We start from the raw sequence: 16,702 nt of genomic DNA, 5'->3' as shown, positions 1-16,702 counted from the left end.
CTGCTGTGCCAATCCATGCCCTTGGAACAGGACCTGGCGCATAGTAGGTGCTCAGCAAATATTTGTTAAATGGCTAAAGCTGAGTGGGTGGTGAGGGAAGTCTCACAGGGATGGAACCCCAAAACGAAGGCCTGTGGGATGTAAGAGTCTCGGCTGCAAACACTGGCAGAATTAGAGAAAGTGAAAGAAGAATCGGGAGGCGTGAATGTTGCAAACTTCACAGAGCAGTGTATGCCGGAGGGAGGTTGCTTCTGAGCTAGGCGCTTTCAGTGTGTAGAGGCACAATTTGGAAATTTCCCCTCCGAGTGTCTGCGCGTAACCCTCTCCTACCAGCTAAGCCCCTGGTGAGCACTTTCTGCAGAGTCCTCCTGCACCCCGCGTTCTCACTCCCTGGGGCGCAGATCTGCAGGTCCCTCCCGGAGGCCAGCACCCGGGTGGCGGCTTTGGTGGCATAGGTGGCTGTGCGCCCGGCCCAGCCCGGAAGGTCGGGGCCCTGTGGCTGCGCAGGCGGGACCGGCCGAGGCCGGAGTGGGGCGGCTGGGCCTGGGTGAGGACGGGCGGGGAGAGCCGAGGCGGAAGCTGCTGGGCCGCCAGGATCCAGGTCTCCGTCCCGTCGGTCGCTGCCACCTCCAGGTAAGCCAGCCGGGAGCCTCGAGAGCCCCCAGACCGCTTTCGGACCCGGAAGTGCTCTTAGTGTTCGAGCTGGGCTGCAGGAGGGGACACTGATGCCTGCGGAGCACGCCGGCCTGCACACCAAGGCACCAAACCGCGCCCCTGAAAGATAAGGGGCTGGGCTGGAAGGTTAGGAAGTGTTTTGCCCAAGGTTACTCAGGGTCCCTGGATGCCCTCTGCTTACTGGGGGGGGGGGGGTTCCAGAAACCCGCTCCCGCCTTCCGTGTCTCTAGACTCAATTCCCCGAAGCCTAGGAAGCCCCTGAGTCCCGGAAAGGTCCGGCCCCTTCCTACTGTGACCGGGGCGTGGCTTCTCGCCCCGCGGGTATTTACGGAACGAGGGACATTTCCTGCTACTGATTTTCCAGCTGAGAAAACTGAGGCTGGAGACAATGGAGTGACATTGGCTAGGACCAGGCAATCAGAGCAAAGGGGATAACAAGGTGAGCTGCCTCCAGAGTTTGACCCAACGTTAGATTCAAAGTTGGCCTCGATGATGTCCTTGTCTTTCCCAGGGGTGACCCAGAGTAGAAGCAGAGCGTGGCTAAACCTGTAGGTTTGCCTCAGAGGCCACTGCTGCCTTGAAGTAGGAGGGAACACCATACCCATGAGACTCCCCAGGCCTTCATTTGCCTACTATGTATCTATTGAGCACCTACTACGGGTCAGTGTACAGTCGTTCCTCGGGAGTACACTCCAGAGGCTAGCAAAATCAGCGGGAGGCCGGGCAGACAAGACCACTGAAACCTTCCCAGCTATCCAGTATGTGGAAGAAGCAGGGACCCAGAGCCTGTCCCTCATAGTTAGAACAGTACCAAACCTTCTGGACATCTTTACCTCAGTGAAGATGCTTCTTCCAGCCTCAGTTTCCCACTTCCCAAAGTTCTGGGGGATAGGTGAGTGAGCCAAGAGTCTCCTGGATGATGAACCCTGGCAAAGCGCAAAGCGTGGGACTGCCACTTCCTCCCTCTGTCACCGTTGGTGTCTCCTTGGACCTACATTTCCTTATAACACAAAGGGACCATAAATCCTCCTGGTGCCAAAGTACTGTCGGAATGCTTCATGAGTACAAAGGCACGGGACGGAGGGTCTTTGCCAAATCAGAAGTAAAGTAAATTCGAGTGTGGCAGCCCACATTTTTAATCCTAGCACTTTGGAGGCAGAGGCAGGCAGGTCTCTGTGAATTTGAGGCTGGCCTCGTCTACATAGTGAGTTCCAAAAGAGCCAGGGCTATGTAGAGACGCTGTCTAAAAAATACTTGCTTTGGGTGAGGGGATCAAACATGACAAACAAGCAAAAATGCTTTTCTTCGGAGGTCTAGTGACTCGAGAACCTGTTCTTGCTCACAGTAGAGAAACTTTAGAAGCAGAGCTAGAGGGTGGCCGAGTTCCAGGTGAGGAGGCTGAGGCTCCCTCCAAGGCTGGAAACACAACCCGCGCCTCACACTCTGCATTTCCGGTTTGTGCACTCTGGCAGATTCACACAGGGTCAGACAGTAAGACAGGTTGTGTTCCTCAGCTTCCAGCAAGCCGTGACCTAGTCTGCAAGCTTGGCAGAGGACTGGAAGGAGCAGAGCAGGGTGACAGCTGGCACCCTTGGAACCTCGATAGACCCAGGCTTCAGAGTGTGGCTGGAAGGGCACAGCCGACTGGTTTAGGTTGCTGTGGCTCAGCCTGTACTTGGATACCACGGAATTGGGGAGGCTAGACCAGAGCCTGAGCTGGCCGATGTGGGACCTGAAGATGGTCATTACATATTAGGCGGTTAATAATCATCTTATATGCCTTCAGTGGTTTTTATTTTCTTGGAGGCAAAGTCTTATATAGCCCAGTCAGCCTTGAGCTCACTGTGACCAAAGACGACCACCTAACTCTTCTGATCCTCCTGCCTCCACCTCCTGGGTGCTGGGATAAAACATAGATATCATTATACCTGGCTTTATGATGCTAAAAACAGAACACAGTGCTTCAAGCAGGCTAGGCAAGCACTCTCCCAACTGAGATCCCTGGTCTCTGAGATACTGCTATACAGCAAAGATTGGGGATTGGGGGGTCTGGCTTCCTTGAACCTGGTACAGCAGGCAGAATCCAGCCTCTTTTCTGTTTGACCTCCCCACACTGGCAGCTGGACCTATGCCAGGGTGCTTCTCCCTAAAACCTGCCCGGCTCCCTGTTTTCTTAGGGTAAAGAGCAAAATTCTTTGTCATGGACTCTGAGGTCCTTCACCCGTGCCTGCTGTAGCCTCCCAGCGCACCTCAGAGTGCCTATCAACAGTGTCCTGCCTCCCCACCTCTCTACCTGTTTTTGTGATAAACACCTCACTCATCAGATGTTAGTCCAGCCCAGCTCTGCATTCCAAATGCCCAGGCCACGCAAGTCATGGGATCTGTGTGTCAGTGGCTAAGCCCGGGTGGACACGAACTTTCGGTGCCAGCCCTCATGTGCCAGGCCACGACTTCTAGGATCTGGTCGGAGGCTGCTTGCTAGGTGTTAAGTAATGAAAGCCACCGGCATAAAGAATCTTTTGAGAAAACCAGGGACCCTGTGGATATAAAACTGCTTTACTGTTTGCAAAGATATATGGAATTCATTTCTCAGCTGTGGAAAGGGGCATTCATTCATTCATTCATTCATTCATTCATCACTGTCTCTGCCAGATGCTATCCATGGTACCTCAAGGAACATAGTCCAAGGGCCACTTTCTAGCTGGAGAGATGTCATTTTGATTCGCAGTGTATCTCAGCCTTCCTAATGCTCTACCCTTTAATACAGTTCCTCATGTTGTGGTGACCCCCAACCATAAAATCATTTCGTTGATATTTCATAACTGTAATTTTGCTACTGTTAGGAATCGTAATGTAAATATCTGATATGCGACCCCAAAGGATCATGACCCACAGGTAGAGAACCACTGATCTTGGGCAAACAAATCAAGACAGATGAGTTACCCGAGGCTGGGGTGATGGGGTTGGAGTAAGCCTGGAGCTCTCATGGGGAAGTGGAGTGGAGTGACAGGGACACACTGATGCCCTGGACTTCAGCCGCTGTCTCCCTGGCCAGGAAGGCAGACATACCCAAAGGTAGGACTCAGACTGTGGTTTCAGAGGCAGTGACCCCATGGTACCTCTAAAATTCAGGGGAGTTCATGGCAGCTGAGTCCACTTAGTAAAATGACAGAGGAAAAAGTACTCTGGGTTCTTTTTTATTTTTATTCATTTATTTGTTTCTTTAATCTTCTTGTATTTTTCAGTGCTGGGAGCCCTAGTGTGTGCTAGATAAAATGCTCTGTCACTGAGCTCCATCTCCAGCCAAAACTTGGGATCTGAAGTCACATGCACCTAGGGTGGGACTGCCGCGTGCCAGTGATGTGACCTCCACTTTTGGTGAGCATTAGCTTCATTGTGTCGGGTGGGGATAGGGACGGTGTCTTCCTCCTAAGGACGCTGTGATGCAGAAGGGGGCGTGGCAGTCTGCCCCAGGGAATCTTAGCAGATTTTGTTAGCATGATTGCTATGTATAAAAGGCCCCACTTGGACATGGAGACCCAGACCAAGGGAACCGAGTAAGTCGGGGTTGGAGGCCCCCAACTGTGGGTCTTCGGTGGTGGGGTTAGCTGTCCCTGTGGTCATCTGGGGAAGAGAGCATTTAAGCGAAGGGACAGACAGTGCAAAGGCCATGGTCCCACAGAGTCTGGAGGACAGGACCAGCAGGACGGCGTGACAACAGCAGAGTCAGGGAGAAAGAAAAAGACGGGGAGGGTAGTAGGACCATGGGACCAGATTGCCTATGGCTTTGCCACCCTTGTGAAGGCCTGGGATGGCTCTGTCTTCATGACATACCCTGAGTGGCGGTAAGTGAAGGCAGGGTGACACGGGAGACTAGTGAGGAGGCTCTTCCGTGACCCCCATGAGAAATGGCGGTGGGTAAGCCAGGACCCCAGCAGAAGAAAGGGTGTAGTGGTAAATGTGGACACAGACCACAGAGCCTGCCCTGCACCTGTCCTCCCTTCCTTATAAGAATTCACAGCCGGGGGGCTGGAGAGCTGGCTCAGAGGTTAAGAGCACTGACTGCTCTTCCAGAGGTCCTGAGTTCAATTCCCAGCAACCACATGGTGGCTCACAGCCATCTGTAGTGAGATCTGGTGCCCTCTTCAGACAGAACACTGTATACATAATAAATAAATCTTTAAAAAAAAAAAAAAGAATTCACAGCCAGGCGGTGGTGGCGGCGCACACCTTTAATCCCAGCACTCGGGAGGCAGAGACAGGCAGATCTTTGTGAGTTCGCAGCCAGCCTGGTCTACAGAGAGAGTTTCAGTACAGGCTCCAAAGCTACAAAGAAACCCTGTCTCGAAAAACCTTTAAAAAAAAATTCACAAAACACAAAATATTAAAATCTCCCTGAATTCAGCCTCCATCACCTTGGAGTGGTCATGGCCAGCACCCTGTCACATGTTCCAGTAGCTGTTTCTATGTATACACACACACACACACACACACACGTCCATGGCACCTTCTCAAGAGTTCAAAGGGGGTTATGGCAGAAAGCAGTAGAGATGCACTCACATCCCTGGCTGTTCACCCTTTGGAAGTGATTTTGGAAAATGCCCTCGCCACATTTTTTTCTCTCTGCATGGTTTTCACATGATTAGTTTCAGTTTAAATTTCCTCAGTTTTAGGGATTCTTGTGCACTGACGAAGTATTTAAAACTCAGTTAGCTTTTAAAGAGGCAAAGAGTAATATTTCTTGCTGGCTGTGTGTGTTGGCTTGTTTTACGTCAGCTTGATTCGTTTGGAGTCGTCTGAGAGGAGGGAGCCTCAGTTGAGAAAAAATGTCTCCATAACATCAGGCTGTAGGCAAGCCTGTAGAGCATTTTCTTAGTGATTGATGGGGGAGGGCCCAGCCCATTGTGAGTACATACACCCATGGGCCGGTGGTCCAGGTTTTTATAAAAATGCAGGCTGAGCAAGCCAGTAAACATCTCCCCTCCATGGCCTCCCCATCAGTTCCTGCCTCTAGGCCCCTGCCCTGCTTGAGTTTCCAGCCTACCTACATCCCATGACAAACTCTAATATGGAACTGTGAGCAAAATAAACCCTTTCTTTTCCAAGTTGCTTTTGGTCCTGGTATTTCATCCCAGCAACAGAAACACTAAAGACAGAAACCAGTCCCAGGAGTGGGGCATTGTTATGACAGACCTGGCCATGTTTTGAGGAGGATTATGGAAGGACTTTGAAACTTTGGAAAAGAAAAGCCATCCAGTGCTCTAACCTTGGTGAACTGTTCTATGAGATCCTGGAAAATAAGAAATGTGACCCTGATTAATCTTATCAATAAAAACCGGGAGTTAGATATCAGGGTAAATGCTGAAAGATCAGAGAAGCAAAGGAGCAGCCACAATTACCTGTTACCTCTCTGAACCCTCTGACTGCCAGGGCTGAGATCTTTCTGTCTCCACTACATGTTGTCACTTCCTGTCGCCTCTCTGTACAGATCTCCAGACTTCTATGGTTAACTCGTGGCTAGCTCCGCCCTCTGATCTCCAGGCAAGCTTATTTGTCAGAACACAAACAAAACAGCACAACAACTAACAGTACTGGGGAAAATGTAGACAATGAAGGCCCAGCTTCTGATTCCAGAGGGAAGTCTGAGGGTCCCTTAAAGACTAGATCAGAGCCATTGCATATTTTGAAAGAAGAATCTGTGGTTCTGGTCAGCTGGGGCTGAAGAATCAGCTGTGATTAACAAGATACCAGAACCACTAAAGTGAAACCTTTGCTTTGCTGGACTAATTGATGCTGGTCAGCTGGAGTTGAGAAATTATCAGTGACTAAGAAGAGACCAGCATCACTGAGGTGAAATCTTCTGGGAAGTGTTTCCTGAGAATCACCGTACAGAAGCTGTAGTTCAGAGGTGGCCGAGGTTGTACCTCTTGCTGGCAGCTGAACATGGTTCTGTGTAAAAGTCTCCCAAGGGGCAGTGGTTTTGAAGGCATGAAGGGATCATGGAGAGCAGCTGATGCTGCTGCTGGTGCATGTGCAGCCAGAGTAGCAGTTGAAGGCCCAAGATCGAAAGGGTCACCGAGAGAAGCTGAGGCTTGGCATGATGAGAGCCCAGGAGAGGTTATTGGTAGAAGCTCAGCTCAGTTGCAGCAGAGGACCCCAGCATATTGGAGATGCCAGTACCATACCACACAGTGATTTTTTAGTAGGAAAAAGAAAAAGTTCAAGATGAACACTCCTTGCTTTCAACAAAGGCACAAAAGATAGACAAACAGATCACCAGACAAAGGAGAGGCACAGACATCCAGACACATAGGGAATGATTCCCAACAAAGGCCAATGGCCAGGCATAGTAACTCATGTCTGTAATCTTAGCAGTAAGGAGACCTGGGAGGCAGAGGCAGGTGGCTCTCTGCAAGTTTGGGTCCAGCCTGATCTACATAGTGAATTCTAGGCCAGTCAGAGCTACATGGTGAGTCTCTATCTTAAAAAGAGATGTCAAGTTTGAGGATAGCCTAAGCAACTTAGTGGAATCTGTCTCATGTGTGTGTATGTGTGTGCATGTGCATGCGTGCATGTAAAGGGGAAGGAGAAGGTTTAGCTCGGTGGTAGAGCTCTTGCCTAGCATGTGTGAGGCCATGCTGCAAACAAATGGCCAGACTGGAGTTCAAACTGTTTGACATGTGAGGGTGCCCTGGGTGGGAACCATCCCTGGGTGACTTCATACACTAACCCTCTCTCCCTTTCCCATCTGATGTCCCTGTGGGGTGTGAGAAGTTTCCCATCTATACTCGGCTCTTTAACTTATTCACGAATCGGTGTTTTCTGAGCAACTGCCCTGCTGGATGCTTCATGAACCCAGAGAGCTGCAATGCAGAGAGATAACTCCTGCCTGTGATAGCCAGGCTAGCCCAGGGCGCAGGGGTAGTCACAGCCGAGGCACAAGGACATCCATGAGATAGTCTTAGCGCCACCTGGCACTCTGAGGGGTCACTAAGTGAGGGTTGCCTGCTGCCCGGCTGGGACAGGCATCTGAGTGAGTCAAGAGCGCCTAGGCTAACTGCTCCTTCTCCCACCGGTTCCAGGCTCCACACCCTCTGGACCTGTGGCTTGTTTTTCTGGTTTGGTCTCCAGAGCAATTTGCATATTTCCTTGAGGAACCCTCTGAAGTCGAACAGCCTCTCCTGAGAAAGGGACGCCCACGTTGGCTCTCCAGAACTGGGTAAGGTCCCCAGAGGTTTCCATTGCTGCAGGTCCTTGGCATTGTCTAAAGTTTCTCTCTAGCCTAGAGTCCCCGTGAGGGGAGTCATTTCCTGTCTGTCTTGGCACAGTCACTCCTATGTCCCCGCCAGACACCCTGATGTCTGGCACCTGCTAAGTGCCAGTACTTGCTTCTTAAATCAATAGCTGGTTAGTTTGTAGTGGGCATGGATACTTCTAATTGGCTTGGACCCTAAGGAAAGACCTTTAGGTTTCTCTGCGTGCTCCTGACGGAATTCTTTTGACTTCTGTTTCAAAATCACATTGAATGTAAAGGAAGTTACAGAATTAATACTTGGAAAGTCCTGTGTTCCCTCACCCACTCCACTGGCTTTGAACATGAGAAAAGCCTTCCCTGGACCACTGGGCCCTGCATGGTCCCTGTGACAGCTCCCCCCAGGGTCTCATCAGTTAGACCATCCTCCATGCCCAACCACTGGCAGAGCCCTGGCTTCCCTGGAGAATCTCTTTGAGTCTATGAAATCCTGTCTCTCTTTTGCCTTGAGGCCTGCCACACACTGTCCCCTCTGCACAGGACATGCCCTCTGGCCCACCTACCCCATCTGATTTTTCTTGTTTGTTCTTCAGGTCTCACCCTAGTCCTTGTCTTTGCTAACTCCGGCTTTGTTTTGGTATGCCTCCATCTCTCATGTTACTAGTACAGTGCTTATCTGCCCCCACCCCCTTTCTGAGTCAGGGTTTCACTATGTAGTCCTGGCTATCATGGGACTCGCTCTGTAGACCAGGCTGGCCTCGAACTCACAAAGATCCACCTGCCTCTGTCTCCCAAGTGCTGGGATTAAAGACGGGCACCACACCCAGCTCTTTCCTGGCTTCTTTAGTGCACCGGACCTGAGTGTGAATCTTGGTTCCTCCCCTCTTTTTCTTCTTGAAGATTTAAATATTTTTATGTGAATGTGTGTACCTGAATGTATGTATGTGCACTGTGTGTGTACAGAGGCCAGAAGGCACCAGATATCCTAGAATTGGAGTCACAGGTGGTTGTGAGCCTCCATGTCCATGCTGAGAACCAAATCCTCAGCAAGAGCAGCAAGAGCTCTTAACCACTGAGCCATCCCTCCAGCCCCCTTCCCCAGCTCACTTCTGTAACTTTGACCTTGTTACTTGACCGTGGTGTCACTGTGTGTTGTGTTATGTTATACACTGTGTGTATGTTATTATCTGTCTCCCAGCAGCATGGAAGCCTCTCCATTCTTCAAGAAGTGTTTTTGATGCCTACAGTATTCTAAAACAGAGAAAGCTTGGGCACATAGCAGGGCCGCCATCTGTCTAAGGCAAGGGAAGGAAGATTCAGACGCTGGAGTAGAGGAGAGAAGTAGAGGCTTGGACTCAAAAAGTCTGAGTCAAGTCTATCACTCATTCACTTTGTAACATTGGGGAGGAGGCGTGGCCTCCCTGGGCCCACCCCTCAGTTGTAGGAGGGAATCCTACTGCCTCCTTCCCTCCCTACTTACAAGCATGGTGTGTGTGAGAATTAAATGGATTAGAGCATGCTTTACAAACTGATTCGCTGTTTGAAAGTATGAATATTTCAGGCACTAATCTGAGCCCAATTTACCCTGAATGAAGTTGGTATTTAAGTGCGTCCTTTAAAAAAAGTTTATGGCTGGCTGGTGGTGGTGTATAGCTTTAATCCCAACACTGAGGAGGCAGAGGCAGGTGGATCTAAGTTTGAGGCCAGCCTGGTCTACAGAGTGAGTTCCAGGACAGCCAGGGATACATAGAGAAACTGAGTATCAGCCGGGCAGTGGTGGCGTACACCTTTAATCCCAGCACTTGGGAGGCAGAGGTAGGTGGATCTCTGTGAGTTTGACGCCAGCCTGGTCTACAAGAGCTAGTTCCAGGACAGGCTACAAAGCTACAGAGAAACCTTGTCTCAAAACAAACAAAAAAAGAAAAAAGAAAAGAAAAGAAAGAAACTGAGTGTCAAAAAAAAAAAGTTTGTTGCTTTTAACTATGTTTTGAAAACTAATGTATTATTGGTTGTGGACAGATGAGTAACATATATGTATATATATTTCATATATAAACTCATCTATGAGTCCGTCTATATAATCTACACATAATAGCTATATATAAAATGAGTAAATATATATTACTCATTATATATCTAATATCTAATATATATATATTTTTTTATCAGCTGGATGAGAACAAACCTATGGCTTGAGAACAGTGTGGGGCTGGCTATTAAACTCAGAAGTTCTTAGAATCATGACCATTGTTTAAAACAGAGACAGTGGCCCAGAACTTACTTGCTGGCTGTGGCCCAGTGGCTTCTCCTCTGAGGCTGTCTGAGGATGTACAACCTGTGCTTTATGGTCCTTCTTACCACCTGGAATTAGAATCTCAGCCCCAGTGCTCAGGGACTGTTGAAGACCGGCCTCGACAAAAATGTCTCTTACCAGGGTAGGGGGCGTGGGGATTTAGAAATATAAGTAAAGAATACAGAGATGCATAAAAATAATAAGACAGAAACCATAAAAAATACCACGAGGGCATTCCAGTGATTACTGAAATTTCCCAAGTGTATTTTCCCACAGCTTTTATACTCAATGTAAAGGGGGGGGGGGAGAATGGAACAAAAGACAAAGGACAACTCATCAGTCAGTCCCTCTAACACTCTGAGATATCAAATCATTAGTATTTTGCTGTTTAAGCAGTGAAACTGCTCTAAACCAAGATCCTGAAGGCAGCCACTCCCAAGGTGACCTAATAGTTACAAAAGAAGGAGCAGAAGTACATCTGTACAGCCTGACCACCCATCAGGATGGCATTGGCCTACTTGTATTAGCTACTTCAATGTTAAAAAAAAAAAAAAATTAAGCGATCACATCCTGAGTTGGGTGCTTGTCAACCATTTGAGCAACCTTCAACTCTCTGACCGACAGACAAGGTGGAAACGGGCCCACATTTTTGGGCCTCCGCAGGGACAGACAGACAGCTTAGTCTTACAGATTAGGTCTATATATCCCAGGATGGCCTCCAGCTGTGTATAGCCTGCAGTGACCTTAAACTTGGGATCTTCCTGCCTCTACCTTCCAGGTGCTGTGATTACAGGTGTGTATCCCACACCTGGCATATGCAGTACTGGGGATGGATCCAGGGCCCAGTGCATGCAGGGCAAGCACACAGTATATTCCTAGCCCAGTATTAGTTTTTATTGTTTATTGTATCCATGCTGTGTTCCACATACATATATACACACATATACATATTATGTATTGATATATATCGATATATATAGAGAGAGATAGATAGGTATATATCAATACAGAGGCCAACTATTTCATGTATGTGTGTTTGTGCCTGTCCTGCACTAATGAGGCTAGCCTCAAACTCACAAAGATCCACCTGCCTTGGTCTTCTAATTGCTGGAATTAAAGATGTGCACCCTGTCCCCATTCCCTGGACTGTATATGAATAGGGCCTATCTTGTAATCCCAGCGTGGGATGCAGAGATAGAGAGTGAGTTCAAGGTCATCTTCAGCCATGTAGCAAGTTTGAGGCCAGCCTAGGCTGTAGAGACCCATCTCAAACCAAGGTACTGAACAAAAAGCCATCATTTTAGTGATACTAATACGTCAGTCCCTTCTTTTATGGTTGTTGTTCTGTAGTCTTGTTGCTGTGTAGCCTAGGCTGACTGGGAACTCGCAGACCTCCTGCCTCGACCTCCCTCATGCTGGAGGACCCTCAAGCACCACCAAAGTTTATGCTGGGTGACTTTTGTGACCCCCTCTAGTAACCTCTGCCTTCCCCTGGAAGCTTCTCACTGGGATTCTGTCTTGCAGGGCTGGGAATGGCCACATGGATCAGGCCACACCCGAAGCAGCCTCTGGCAGCAGAGCCAGCTGCAGAAGGGGAGTCTCAGCAGCCCCTAGGCCGAGAGCTGACGGAGGCCAACCGCTTTGCCTATGCCGCCCTCTGTGGCATTTCTTTGTCAGAGTTGTTTCCAGAGCCTGAGCAGAGGTAAGCTTTTAAGTCTCTGAGAGGGAAGGCCAAGCCCTTTCAGGGAGGGGCATCTCAATAGGCAGTTAGCTGCCAAGGTTAGTTTGCCACAGGGGGATGAGATGCCCTGTCCAGTTATCTCTCATGAATGCTGTTCCTAAGTATCTTTTGAGCTCCGACTGGACACCGGGCACAATTTTCAGTTCACAGGTTCACAGAAGACCCTGTGTATATGATAAATGAGACAGGTCCATTCCTCCCCCCAAGCAGGTCACTATCTACAGAAGACAAGAGATTTATTCATCCTTTAAATGTGTGTTTATTGTGCACTTACCATGTGCTGGGCATAGTGCCAGCCTTGTAGATGAAACTGAAGAGCATGAGACCTGGCTCCTGGTCCCTCCTGGTGCTTAGTCCCAGGAGACTCCCCCACTCCCGTAGACATGATGGTGGCAAGCAGAGATGAGAAGGGACCATGTATGTATTTGATGTCTGTCACTGCTGCTGTCGACCAGGTGTGGGCTTCAGTCATGCATTTGGCATGACTGAATGGGATGGTTAGGAGCCTGCAAAGTTGCAAGGATGGGGGTTGGGGCAGAGTTTTGGAGGTTGCAAGCGGCATGGAGGGGGTGCACAGCAGAGTCTGTCTGCAGAGCAGAGCAGACATGAGAGTCTGCTTAATTTAGGGGGAGGGAGAAGCAGGAGCTAACAGACTGACCCTGAGGAAGGAAAGAGCCTAGAAGCGAGAGATATCCCTGTGGAAGGGACCACACCACCTGACGTTCCCCCAAACCCTCAATGACCTCCTGACTATACTGCCTGCCAGGCTGGGGTGGCCTCTGAGTGGCCTTCCCCAAACTGCAGTCACCCCTTCAGGGCAGTCAAGGCCACTGTTCTGCATAGGGCACAGTAGGTACTCAGTACATTTACCAACTCTGCACCTTACTCGCTTTGCCCTAGTTTATAGCAGTCTTTTTCTGTCCCACCAGCCAGCTCCCAAACTACACGGAGACTTATTAATTATGAAAGCACGGCCTTAGCTTATGCTTGTCCTCTGAGCTCTTATAATTTAACCAATTTATATTAGTCTACATTTTGCCTTGTGACTTTTTACCATGTTTCATCTTGCATCTCCTGTCTCCTCGCCATCTGGTTGCCAACTCTGCCTTTTCTTCTTCCCAGAGTCCTCTCTGTCCCCAGAAGTCCCACCTCCCCTCTTCCGGTCTAGCTATTGGCCATTTAGCTCTTTATTACATCAATCACAGCAGATCCATCTTCACACAGTGTGCAAACATCCCACAACACTGGTTTCCTCGAAGTGTGAGGGTAACAGTGGAACCTCTTCCTGCAGCCGGGGAACTTTTGGGTACAAGTTCTAAAACAGAACTAAAAGAATAAGCAATAGATTTCTTTGTGTGCTAAAAACAAACAAACAAACCAAAGGTAGGTAATTCCCAGTTGATGGCTGCCCCAGAGGCACTTGCTAATTTATAAGATTCCTGATCACAGAATAATTGCTTCTGTTCTGTATATCACATCTTCACAGGACCAGGCCCAAGGCCTGAGGAAAGACAGACAGACAGTCTTTCCTAATCTCCCTTCTACTCCAACCCTTCCCCAAGGCTTTCTTTTGTGTCATTGGTAAGATCCAGTCACATGGCCAAACTTCAGCCTTGGAGTGGGGAGGAGGAGAGTGTTTGTCAGCTTTTGCCATCATCGGAAAAACAACTGGCATTGTATTGATGACGCAGGGGGCAGCAGGGCAGGGGATGTGTACAGATGGCCTCTGAAGAACCTGGCTCAGAGCTTCAGCCCTGCATCAAACTGTAAAGGCAGGAAGATCAGGAGCTCAGCATCATCCTCCCCCACGAAGTAAATTTGAAGCCAGCCTGGGCTACACGAGACCCTGTTTCAAATGATGCTGATGATGTCGTTGCCATTGCCATAGCCTCCATATGGCAGCGAGAAACCTCTGGATACGCTGCTCCCCAGCATCTTAGTCGCTTTCCTCTTCCTGAGACAGGAGCATCACGACCAAGGCCACCTGCGAAGGAGAGCGTTTGATTGCCCCTGTGGTTCCAGAGGGTTAGAGTCCACGCTGACAGCTGGCAGAGCAAAGGCATGGCTGTAGGAACAGTGGAGAACTCACCTTTTTTTTTTTTTTTTTTTTTTTTTTTTGGTTTTTCGAGACAGCGTTTCTCTGTGGTTTTGGAGCCTGTCCTGGAACTAGCTCTCTTATAGACCAGGCTGGTCTCGAACTCAGAGAGATCCGCCTGCCTCTGCCTCCCGAGTGCTGGGATTAAAGGCGTGCGCCACCATAGCCTGGCTGAGAGCTCACCTTTCAAAGCAGGAGGCAGAGAGCACCTCAAAGCTCACCCCTGGTGACACACCCCCTCTAACAAGGCCACACCTCTCAGTTCTTCCTCAAGAGCCACCAACTGAGGACCAAGTATCCAGGTTCCTGAGACTTCTAAGGGACATCTCATTCTCATTCACCAGGCAAGCGCGCGTCTGTCTCCTATAAGAGTTCAGCTCAGCACCTACTCCGTCCCTTGCTTGTACCAAACCTGGGAAGCTGCCATCTTCCCAAAAGCTCTCCTAAACTGAGCCACCTCCACCACCACCTCTATCATCACCACTACCTCCCCCACCCCCACCACCTTCACCATCACCACCACCTCCCCCACCACCTCTACCATCACCATCACCATCACCATCACCACCACCACTTCTACCACCTCCACTTCCCCACCACTGCCACCACCAGCACCAAAGGATCCCCCAAAAGCAGGTCTTGATGACCCCAACTGCAGGCCTGTCCTGGCCACTGCTGAAAGGACACTAGGAGTATGAATTCTGTTCCCATGACCCCCAGCATTCTCCCTGGGCTCCCCAGTTCCCCACTGTTTCCCATGCTGTGTGCCAAGTTGCTGTTCCTCTGAACACATTTTTTTGAACTCCCTGCCTTTCTAGGGCCCAGACAGGCTGCTGGGCTCCCCGTTATCTTGAGAAAACATTCAGTGACCGTTTTTTTGTCCTCCTGAGACATCAAAGCAAGCGTCTTGAATATTTATTTCTTATCTGTCCTCTGAGCATCCCAGATGCTGCTCCTTACAATTGATTCAATTTATTCACAATATAGAGCCAGGCGGGCAGGGAGGAAGCGCAGTTGTGGAGTGCCTGCCCAGAATGTGTGAGGCACAGTCCCTGCACCACAGGAAAAGAAAGATAAATGAAAGAAAAGAGACCAAAATAAAACCAGATAAGCAGTATAGAGACAGGTGCAGCAGCTCCAGGCACACACCTCTATCCTGCTGCATACTCTCGGGCAGGAGAAATCACATGTTCAAGGCCAACCTGGGCTATATGCTGAGGTTACATCTCAAAAAAAGTCAAAACTGGTTGGGTATACAAAGTTTGACAAAACTCCTTTTGCCAAGGCTCAGGTATTTTTGCTTCTCAGGCTGTGACTATGTCAGTTATTCAACCTCAGTCTTGTAGCCCGTTTGTAGCCCCAAAGTGACTACAAGAGCATGGCTGTGTGTCAATAAAACTTTATTCATAAAAGCAGGCTGGGGGCAGATTCCTGAATGCTATAGTTTGTATTTCATGAGGGGAGGAACTCCAGAGAAAGAATAAGGAAGCCTTGCCTGTGTTCCCCTTTGGCACCCTGGTGGGTTAGAACCCCCCCCCCCAAGCCAGGTGTCCTACCTGTAAGAATGATATTAGGGAGTGACCAGCACCCTAGGTGACAGAGTTGCTAGAGAGGGGCTGGCTCCATGGCAGGTAAGCACAGCAGTGGGGGTACAAGATAAATGTCTGAGACATGTCTGGATCTAGGTTGCCACATCTGGGGGGACAGAGGTTGACAAAAGACCTTCCTGACCCCCTGGGGCTGTGGTAGGAATTCAGGTCTCTGTACGGAAAGACAGCGCAGGCAGACTTAGCTGGGTGAGGAGCATCGCTGCCTTTGCGCTTGCTGTCTTATTTTATTTTTGACAGTGCTGGGGATGGAACCTGAGGCCTAGTGCACACTGTGCTTGTCCTTCACCACCGAGCTAAACTCCCAGCCCGTCATTGCCTTATTTCTGTGTACATCAACCCTATCAACCAGAGTCACAGTAATTACCAAGGCCCTGCCCATATGATGTACAACTGAACTTGTTCACTTGCTATGTGGCAACACATACGCACAAACACAGGTATGCATGAGCACGCACGCACACACACACACACACACTTCCACTCGACGGTTGTGCAGTTTAGTTCTGTCAACTTGACACTGCCTAGAATCACCTAGAAAAGTCTTCATGAAGAACTGTCTAGATGTCGGTGGCTTACGGCTGTCTGTGGAGGACTGTCTCATGGTTCATTGCTGTAGGAAGAGGCCAGTCCACTGTGGGCAGCACCATTCCCTCTGCAGGGCGTTCTGAATGGCGTGAGAGGAGAGAGCTAGCTGAGAGCAGCGAACAGGAAGGATCCATGGACTTGGTCCATCTCTGCTTATGACCGTATATGCGATGTTTTAAGTTCCTGTCTTGACTTCCGCGCCATGATGAACTGTAACCTGGAATCACAAGCCAGATAAACCTTCTCTTCCCAAAGCTGCTTTTCATTGGGATATTTTATCACAGCAACGGCAGTGGAACTAGAGCATCCATTGTAGAACTATATCGGTCGGTAGTGCCCCATATGTGCCATGGGCAGGTACCAACTCTGTTGATGGACAGATAACCAATTCTGTTGATCTTTCCAGCAACCCTGTGAACTAGGTTTTCTCATCATCACAACTATTTTGTAT

General features: G+C 49.4%; 1 protein-coding gene across 3 annotated transcripts in view; it reads left to right on the top strand.

The window, feature by feature from the left end:
* Tmco4 (transmembrane and coiled-coil domains 4) overlaps positions 1-16,702 on the top strand; it is a 66,898-nt gene continuing 50,196 nt past the window's right edge. The window contains exons 1-4 of one of the 3 annotated variants that reach the window (XM_057784312.1): positions 1-43; positions 3,921-4,053; positions 7,758-7,894; positions 11,745-11,922. In XM_057784312.1, coding sequence (XP_057640295.1) covers positions 11,753-11,922 — 170 coding nt within the window. In that variant the 5' untranslated portion in view covers positions 1-43; positions 3,921-4,053; positions 7,758-7,894; positions 11,745-11,752. Of the gene's footprint in view, positions 634-3,920; positions 4,054-7,757; positions 7,895-11,744; positions 11,923-16,702 lie in introns of all 3 variants that reach the window. The other 2 variants (XM_057784310.1, XM_057784311.1) reach the window with 2 other exon arrangements.

The sequence above is a fragment of the Chionomys nivalis genome, chromosome 11 (genome assembly GCF_950005125.1).
Source record: "Chionomys nivalis chromosome 11, mChiNiv1.1, whole genome shotgun sequence".
Classification (NCBI taxonomy): Eukaryota; Metazoa; Chordata; class Mammalia; order Rodentia; family Cricetidae; genus Chionomys; species Chionomys nivalis.
This window is presented reverse-complemented; position numbering and strand designations above follow the sequence as displayed.